General features: G+C 39.0%; 1 protein-coding gene and 1 pseudogene across 2 annotated transcripts in view; both read right to left on the minus strand.

Moving 5' to 3' along the window:
- The window catches only part of LOC146490071 (uncharacterized), a 1,960-nt pseudogene extending 466 nt beyond the window's left edge, over positions 1-1,494 (minus strand). Inside the window, exons 1-2 of the transcript XR_014868257.1 lie at positions 1,343-1,494; positions 1-455 (exon numbers count right to left, since the gene is read on the minus strand). The exon at positions 1-455 is cut by the window's left edge and continues 466 nt beyond it. The product of XR_014868257.1 is annotated as an uncharacterized LOC146490071 (transcript). The remainder of the gene's footprint in view (positions 456-1,342) is intronic.
- The window catches only part of LOC146490069 (high mobility group protein 20A-like), a 14,796-nt gene extending 5,274 nt beyond the window's left edge, over positions 1-9,522 (minus strand). The window contains exons 1-7 of the mRNA XM_085128438.1: positions 9,181-9,522; positions 8,399-8,508; positions 6,286-6,401; positions 5,395-5,601; positions 4,809-4,926; positions 3,337-3,383; positions 2,694-2,889 (exon numbers count right to left, since the gene is read on the minus strand). Coding sequence (XP_084984564.1) covers positions 2,694-2,889; positions 3,337-3,383; positions 4,809-4,926; positions 5,395-5,601; positions 6,286-6,401; positions 8,399-8,508; positions 9,181-9,488 — 1,102 coding nt within the window. The 5' untranslated portion in view covers positions 9,489-9,522. The remainder of the gene's footprint in view (positions 1-2,693; positions 2,890-3,336; positions 3,384-4,808; positions 4,927-5,394; positions 5,602-6,285; positions 6,402-8,398; positions 8,509-9,180) is intronic.
- Positions 9,523-9,528: the final 6 nt, after the last annotated feature.

Consider the following 9,528-nt stretch of genomic DNA (forward strand, 5'->3'; position numbering starts at 1 on the left):
TTACATCGTTTCTCTTCCGCTGACTCATCTGGATCGGATTTCCTCTTTTTAGAAGCAGCAAAAGTTTCCATTGACATTTTCCGCATCTCTTCAGCTGTTTCTTTGTCCTTTTCAAGTTTCTTCGCCTTGCTTTGGTTATCAAGCTGGAACTCTTGTTCAGCCGCTTCCCATCTTTCTATGATCTCTTCAAGGGCTACATCAAGCTCCGAATCTTCAGGGGAGATGCCAGTTCCGTTTTCGATTTCACGTTTTCATTTTTTGGCTTTTTTCTCGAGGATGCCGAAACGATCTCTAACAGCTCTCTGTGACACTGTGAATCCTGGGTGAGTATTCAGATTGTTCGCTATTTGGCTCCACGCCGAACCACGTTCTTTTGATCCAGCCCTGTATTTAAAGGGCTCACCAAGAAGGATTTCACGGGCAAGCATCACATCTTTTTGTTCTGTCCACTCCATCTACGAGTTAAAGATAAACTATTTTTGAAAAATAACTCGACGAAATCAAGCCTTAAACTATTCACGCTTTACTACGAGACACATCCCTTTTAATAAAATTAATTATTGCGACAAATTACAAAATATGAAGCTTGTAAAGTTGTTCTGCTTTGAAATATCAAATGTAAAGAATAGAAATTATTTCACATGTAAAATGTGCAATGTAAAAGCAATTAATTGCACTTTTACCACAACTTGTATACTCAGTGACAAGAAACAGGCGTATTCCCGGCGTATTTATTTTTAACACATAAGTTATCATGCTAGACACAGATTTTGAACAGAATTTCAGCGTTTTTAATTCATTCGATCGGGCACATCGATCTACTTAAAGCCCTTAATTACAAGAGTTCGCCAGCTATTTTTCGGAACGAGCACTTTACAAAGAAAGCAACATCTCGTATGCACAAGAAATAAAACTCAGACGAGACAATTTGGTAGCGCGTATTTGTCAGCTTGTGAACAAGGCGAAGTATACTCTGAATACAAAATTAATTTCAGTCGATTAAAAAAGCCTCTATATTAAGTGACATGCCAAGAAGAGGGAATTACCAGAATGGAATAAATGTTATTTCAAGCCATAGCAGTCTACCGGTTATACGTTGAGAAAATCGGAAAAGAAAACTAATTATTCTCGAAGCGGCATTGCGTTGAATGAAAACAACCTCTTCGCTGAAAGCTGTAGTTTCACATGCGAAAACAATTTTTTCCAAAAGTGAGCCCAAGAATACCTCTAGAACATTGTTTTAAGCATAAAAGCACCATTATGCAACTTTACCTGCAGCTTCGGCATTAAATTAGTACAAAAGTAAGCTAGAAGAGAGCGAAACAAAAGATTAAATACTCACGTTCTCGTCGCGACGTGAAACCCCACGTTTTCGCGTTCTCAACTTTGGGGCAACGTGAGGTGACAACGTGCTGTACATGCGCAGTGATGTCTGCAAAGAAATTTCCCATTTCCGGTTGCCGTCGTGAGCCCGGCGACGTCTGTTGCTTAAGGTGCCTGATTTCTCCCTTGGACCCGACCTGACAGACCTGAGAGTGCCTCAGTCATAACAACAGGAACGTGAACATTGCTATATATTTCCAAGTTTGTTTTGTTGTACAGCATACATCGGAGTTAATGTTACGCCAGACTTGTTTGTTAAGCATTTATTAAAATAACAAAACGGTATACCGTACAGTACGTGTCATAGCAGTGCATTTCTAGTGAATATATGTACTTGTTGGGTCGACGCAAATAAACGCCGGTACCTCGAACAAACGCCCCCGGCGTTTATTTCAACATTAGCAGTTTTGACCCGGCGTTTAAACGAGGCCGGCGTTTAATCGGGGTCCGGCGTTTAATCGAGAAAATACGGTACATGGGAGGATACTGAATTCCCCACTTACTTCAGTCTCGTACTTCTATACATAAAACCACCTCAACACTTTTAACAATAACTGTCACAATTCCAGCGCCCTGATTGGCTCGTAGCTATTTTTCATTAAGCCTGCAAGCACAGACGCGAGCACAGACGCAAGCACAGACGCAAGCATAACAATGCTTATTTCACCGTGAAAAAGGCCTTGACGCAAGCATAAGCACAAGCATAAGGATCAAAATTTTTCCTTTTCTTCGGCTTGTGCTTGCGACGCGTTCGTTTTCACTTGACATAAAGCTCTTATGCTTGTGTTTGCACCTGTGCTTGCGTCGCTAGTGAAAACCAGGCTTAAGAGTACAGACAATAAAATGACGTCAGATTTAACGCGCGCGCTTTCTCAACGGAAAATAGAGCCAATTCGCTCGTACTTTTACCATGTTACTGTAAAAAAACAAATTGACGGCAGTTTTCTATGGTCAATACTCTTACAGACCATAACATCATCATCATCATCATCATCAGCCAACTGCACTGCAATCGGTCACGAGCTTTCTCCACGCCTTCCGGTCTTTTACCATGCTTCAAATCTCTTCTGGCGTTGGTGGGTTTGCCTGGCTGATTACGCTGGCAATGTACTGATGAAACATCAGCTTTGAGCGACCGGGCTTACGTTTGCCATGTTTAGGGTGGAAAAGGGCGTATCTGTTTGTTGACCATAACATAATGTCATAAAATAACGAAAGTTGAGTTTTGAACATTATATGACGTCATTTTATGGTCTCTAAGAGTATAGACCAAAGAAAACTGACGTCGATTTGTTAATTGCATCACTTACTTTCATTGTGCTTTAAAAACTCCTCCGTGAAGACAGGAGCGTTGAATCCCGGCAAATCCTCTTCTTCTTCGCTTTCATTTAACTTTCCAGAGACCGTCTGCTTGTGCTTACGGCCAAGAATGTGCTCTCTCTTGTTATGGAGGTTATTGAAGTACTGGTTACATGGTTTACAGTAAAGATCATCTTCTGCACAGAGCTATAACATAACACAAATTATTGAAAACTTGCCGGTCTTGTTATAGTGCATTTCCAGAGTTTTGATTGGCTTGGCGACCATGGGATATCGGCCATTATTAAAAACTGAATCATTGTATATGGTAATTCTACGGATTTGATTGTATATGAGCCATTATACCATGCCAGAGAAATGGCAGTCCTATTCTGGTATTTCTTACAAATTAAATGAAATCAGTAAGATCTACCAATATTTTATAGTTATTTTTAATAATCCAATTATTCCGCTGGTGCTTGCTGGATGTACATGTAGAATAATTATGGTCAACTCGGCGCCTATCTTATCATCTGACATTCAACGCGCGCTCGTAGAAGAATCGTAAATTACACAGTGTCACACAGTTAGAACAGTTTAACCAGACACTATATCAATCAATATTAATTTCCTTTATAGCTGAAAGCTAGTTACCTCGATTCCATTTGACGCACAGTCTAATCCATCAGAATTCTCTAAATCTGGAAGAAAAACATCGTAACGCACTATTATATAGTAACATGGATGGGTAAAGTGATGTCTTGATTACAGGTTAAATCGCCCAGTAGGTCGCTGGGACTTACGACTCTCTGGTCAACTCAGTCCCGCCCTTGTTTTTCCCAAAACAGGGGACTGTAATTCTCGGTGGTACCAATTTAAAGGACAAGGCCTCCTTCTACAGAGTTATTTTTTGCGCAGTTTTTGACTATGCTGGAAAAGTAGATCTTAGTAACTAATAAACCACGCATTTTTTTAGAAATAATTAAGCAACAATACTTCCAAAAAGTTTTCAAATACATAACAATGTATGGCATTTTTTCAAATTGAAGCTAAACTGTCCCTTAAAAAAAATGGGTGATTACCCTCAATTTTCTTTAAGTTGTATTTCAATGATTCTTGCTAAGATCTTCTTTTCCCGCATAGCCATAAACCGAGCAAAAATATGCTTGTTTTAATGGACAGAATAAAGTCTCGCCGAGAAATCCCACGTGAGCGAATTAAAAAAACTCAGAAACATTAGACAGATCTAACATCACGTTTATATTAAAAGTAAACGGAAAAAAAACCAGGTGATCGTGATTTTTCCTGCCATTTTCCACGCTTTCCGACTGTCGTTAGCGATTTCAACAGAAGGCTGACTTAAAAACAAGGGGCATCTGGCGTATCTAGAAAATTGCCACAGGAGAAAATGCACGTTTCCGTACGATTTGTTTGGAAGAGAAGCCTTTCGACTGAAGCTCGCCTTTACTGATACAGACCATAACACGTACGTAGGCCGTAGTCAGAGAACTTGGAGATCGTATTCAAACTACCACATACGGCAGCGAACTGAGGAAACCTTAATGACGTTCCTGGACAAATTGAATCGCAAATTATGGCAAGTTTGGAAATACCAACTTCTGGCCGGACAAAAGCGTGCGTTAGGTGGCGTGTTTTCAATACCTCTGACTTTTGTCTAACCGAGTTCGAGGTCCGTAGTGTAGGTTACGGAACGAGTTTTTTATCGTTAATTTATGGCCCAAGCGCGAAACGCGCGGGCCATAAATCAACGGGAAAAAACGAGGATCCGTAAGTTACAGTACGGACCAAGAAAACGACGTTAGTAAGATATTTCTGAGGTTAACCAGGCGCGCGGGAAAGGAACAAATTTCAAATTTAGCGGCCGTACAGTAAAATAAGGGGGGGGGGGGGGGGAGGGGGGGATTGACCAATCACACCGCGCGTACTTACTGAGAGATAAAATAAAACCCCATAAACTTGGCAAACCCATGCTCTTTTACACATTGTTCACACAGGCTAACTTGCACTCGTCAACACGACTTTGCAAACTAGTTTGTCGTGTGAACGCGCTTAAGAGTAAAACATTAAGTTACAAGTATATTAAGACACGAGAACACGAAACTGACTCTTTCTTTTCCTTTCTGCTTGCTTTTTCAAGAAGTTTCTGTACGCATCTGTTTTTTGGTATGCTTCCAGCTCCATCACATATCTTTCCTTGTCCTTTTCTGCGTCATCTAAGTATCTCTGTCAAAATGAGAACAAAGTTTGAACTGCAAAGTAAGAAATGAGTTGATTGCAAAACAACAGAGACGTACATGTAGGAAGCCTTTGGTGCATCGATCATCATAGACACCATAAGGTAGCTTACATACAGTACGCGTTCCATCGTCAATGGATCAATTTGAAAACACCATTGATCTGACCTTAAATTAAATTGCTGTTTTTAGGTCCTGCCTGGGTTCATGTTTGCGTTTTCCTTCTGAACATGACAAAATATTAACATTCCGCAAACAGTTTCAGGATTTTCTGGTTTTTATTCTTTGTAAAACTCAACATTATGTAGTAATGTAACAATGCAGCCAATCTTAGAGAGGTGTTAGTTAGGAACAATTTGAACAAAAGTGCAGTAGAGAGGTTTTGGTGTAACTAAAACACTTGCCATTGCAGAATACAGTTGATAAAAGAGAACCTTAACATAATTTAATCCCCTACCTGTTTTTCCTCCGCAGACAGCTTGCTCCATTGAGCACCAAGTAATTTTGTTACTTCAGGGAAATTCAACTCAGGATGCTCTGTTCTAACTTTCTCTCTCTGTTCATTCAGGAACCTCACATAACCTGTCAGAGGAGCCTTGGGTGCATTGGTGTCCCGAAATGTTTTACGCCTTTTCTTACCCTTTGGCCAACCACCCTTCTTTTTCTGCAAAGAAAAAAAATGAGCAGTTGCTCTTTTGATAAATGGATAGGCTCCTTTTCATTTATTAAAATTCAGCTTGACAACGCGGCCAAGAGGACACAAAGAAAGCAAACTGAATGATAATATTGTGCTTTTTCATTTCTGTTGTTTGTGTCCACTGGACTTCAATATCAAGTTGAATTTTAATTTAAATTCTCGTAAGGAGAGCGTTGCTGGTTCAGTCAGTGACATGCACAGGCATACTAGGAAAAAGAAAACCTGAGTTCGCCCAACTGGAGTTCAACCTATGACCTTCAAGCTGACTCTTGTGGGAGAACTTGGATTTTCTTTTTCCGAGTATGCCTCAGTGTGCCACTGATTGAAAAATTAAACTATCATTTATTTGCCAGGCCCCGATTGTTCAAAGAGTGGATAACTCTTGGATACCAAAAGCACTTGCTAATTTCTGCTTTCTCCACATAGTTTTAAACTGCACAAAAATAATTCCCTGTATTAGTAGGCACCACCCATAGGAAACCCGAGTATCTTGAGATGCGCAGAACGTATGCACAGTAACAAATGTAGGCACTGTCCTTAAGATGATTTGGAGAGACCCACACCTATTGATGACCTCTTTTTAAATTCTTCACTGTCTTCTTGCTTTTGAAAGTTAACTGGAACATGGTAAAAGGATTAGGTCAGCCTTACCACTGATTTCTCAACATTGCCATGAGAGTTAGAAATCGTCTGTGAGGTTTGAGTTTCCTGACAAACACTTTCCTCCAATGAACCTCCTTCACTCTCTCCACCACTCAGAATCTCCACTGAAATAATTAAGCCAGTTTAAATCAGTGCTCAGTACTATATTGTGACTTAATTAACATGTGGACAAGCCAACAGTCATCGTGAAATTATTATTGAAACAAATAAGAAAAATAAAATAACAATAATAATAATAATAATAATAATAATAATAATAATTAATAATAATAATTAATAATAATAATAATAATAATAATAATAATAATAATAATAATAATAATAATAATAATTAAAATTATTGATGATTCCCTGTGGGCTTTTCAGGTCAATTTACATGCAATAAATATTAACATACTTAATGGACTTGGCTACTACATTACATGTACTTGCAAAAAATTTCGTACAATAAAATTTCGGACGTTTAATTTTCGGACACTTTTTCCCTCATTTCGGACAATTTTCGGACAAAAATTTCGGACATTGCGCTGAAACATGCCTAAAGTAAATTTACGACTAAAAAAATGAATTAGACTGAAATAAAACCTGTGAAAATGATAGTTTTACTGTACCTTCAAGGTTTTACAGCCGGATACACCAAAGAGAAAATAATGGAATTTATCTATGTTTTTGTCTTTCATAAAAGAAACAAATATTTTCCTTTCCAGTGATAAAAAGAACGACTGAGCAAAGCCACCTAATCCGAATTCTAGCCATATCATATATATAATGGCTTTGAATATGTGATGCCATCGCCCAGAAACTACTTTTAAAGTTTTATACTATACCGTAAAAATTTCGGACGCTTGAAATTTTGGACGCATATCTTTGTTTTGAGTGTTCCAGGTGTGATTACTGTAGAGCATGTGGACAGATCATCAGAGAGATAGCCTAGGGCTTGGCTCTTTACACATTTGAAAACTAAAATACTGTCTTCATATTTTAGTATTAGGAAAGTATTTTAGTATTAGTCTTACCAGTAGCCAATCTTGGCGGGCACTTTTTCAAGGTCAGTTTGGCACAGAAGAAAGGTATCTCTTTTGTAAATGTCGTTGGACTTTCCTGGGTCTAGTTTTAAACTAAAATGACTTTTTGGGGGTTTACAAATTTGGTGTTATTTGCAGCTGCCCCTCACTAATATCCCCGAGTACCCCACCGTCGCTGGGGAATAATATACACTGCAGGATATATATACTGTACTGGACAATACTCTTGAGAAAGTGGGATGCAGAATGTCAGGGAAAAGGGGGGTTACTCGTCAAATTACTCCCTAGATATTTCACTCTACTCTCTCATAGCGACCACTTCTCTTAAGCGACCACCTCTCGTAAGCGACGACTTCATAAACAACCTTTTTGTTTCTCAGTTAAATACTGTTTCAAGAGCTCTCTTGTAAGCGACCACCACTCAAATTTCTTAAGGGACCGCGACCACTTTTAAGCCAGAAAATTGACATATTCTTTTGTTTTCTGTTTCTGGTACGTGACCACCCAACATAATCACGTCTGATCGTTAGTAAATCATTATTCAGAAGTAACAAAAGTTCAATTTTTAATGACGCTACCCTGGACTGCTGAAAGATAATAACACTTCACAGACAGAGAAGATGGCTTGATAATTAGATCTGTAGGTAAACGGAAATTGTTACAGAGATCTGTTTCAAAATGTCATAGAAAGTTTTGTCAGAAGAATGAATAGATGTGAAAAAATCAAATAAATTAGTTTCTATTTGCCTAATTTTAGCTGCTTAGGTAATATGGTTATGTAATAAATTAATCAATCCAGTATTAGGTTTATTTTTTAGATCTTTCCCAGAAGCGACCACCTCCCGTAAGTGACCACTTTGTCGTGCCCCAAGGGTGGTCGCTCATGAGAGAGTTCACTGTAATTATAAATCTAAATGGGTGAAAACTATACACTTTGTGGTGGCAAAAAATCTGTAACAGGTAGCCTACCCTCCCCTCCCCTAGTGCCACCACAGAAGCCATTATGACCCACTTATCTGGTGGGATCACTGGTAAAATGGAGGGGATATGCTGGTTTAAAAGAGCCCATGTTTTACCTTGACTAAGGTCTGACACAAAATCAGCTTCAGATGTTGGCAAGGCTTGACTTCCTTGAGGTGTGTGATAACTGGTAACTCCATTGTGGGTTGTTGTTGTGAAATGGAGACTGTTCAAGAGAAAACAAAATATGAGTTAACTTTATAATATATTATTTCCACTTCCACGTTGAAGGAGAAAATTCTGAGTCTGAGTTTGATCCAGATGTCAATTTCGGGACCTCAAGTTAGTGGTTGAGGTATCAACTTTTAAAAATCTACCTTTAGGTCTTCAGGCATAAAAACCAGTCCAGGAAGACGTTTCCTCTCTGGGAAAATGAATCATTTGCCAGCTATTTAACACATCCCTACATTTTTTTGCTTTTGCAACTGTGCCCAATTCCTCCCCCCCCCCCCCCAAACCCCTCAATCTCCACCCTATTGTTATAGGAAACTCCTTTTGTGTGATCTCTCTTTCTTTCAGTGTCAGAAAAGAGCTTGCACAACAAAATAATTTGTTACATTGTACCAAAATTTAAGGCTGGATTTTTATGTGTTCTTACAATGTAAGTTTATTAAACAAGGCACCATATTAAAAAAGCCATATTTGTTTTGAAAAAATTAAATTCAGAAATATTAGTAAAAGTTTATAATACACTGTACACAACCTTAAATAAGCTTAAGCTTATATACATGTATAGAATTTAAAGCAACTTAAAAATCTACAGCAAATTTTTGACTAGAAAGTAGCTACAGCTGCCTGAACAGACTCGTTTTTCAGTAACCGGGAGACAGAAAAATACCTTCCATCTTCTCCGACAGTTGCAACAGCCATTTCATGGGATTCGCCGACATGTTTCACATCCACTGAATCAAAACTTGAGAGCGTAAAGCCCGGCAAAGATGTTACAGTGGTGGTACCATCAAGAGTTGGAGTCAAAACAGTAAGTCCAGCCGAACCGGGCACGGAAGTAACAGAAAAAGTTGCGAGAGAAGTGCTGGTAATGGCTTGTGAGTCAAGCACTTGCGCTAAAGCTGTAGCAGTCGCGCATGTTGTTCCGTTCTCCAGCGATGAATCGGCGTGCAAAGTCGGAGTTTCTCCAAGGTCCATGACCGAAGGCCCCAAGCGAGTGCTTAGTTCTCACAGGAAG

The sequence above is a fragment of the Pavona decussata genome, unplaced genomic scaffold (genome assembly GCF_977016875.1).
Source record: "Pavona decussata unplaced genomic scaffold, jaPavDecu1.1 SCAFFOLD_2, whole genome shotgun sequence".
Classification (NCBI taxonomy): domain Eukaryota; kingdom Metazoa; phylum Cnidaria; class Anthozoa; order Scleractinia; family Agariciidae; genus Pavona; species Pavona decussata.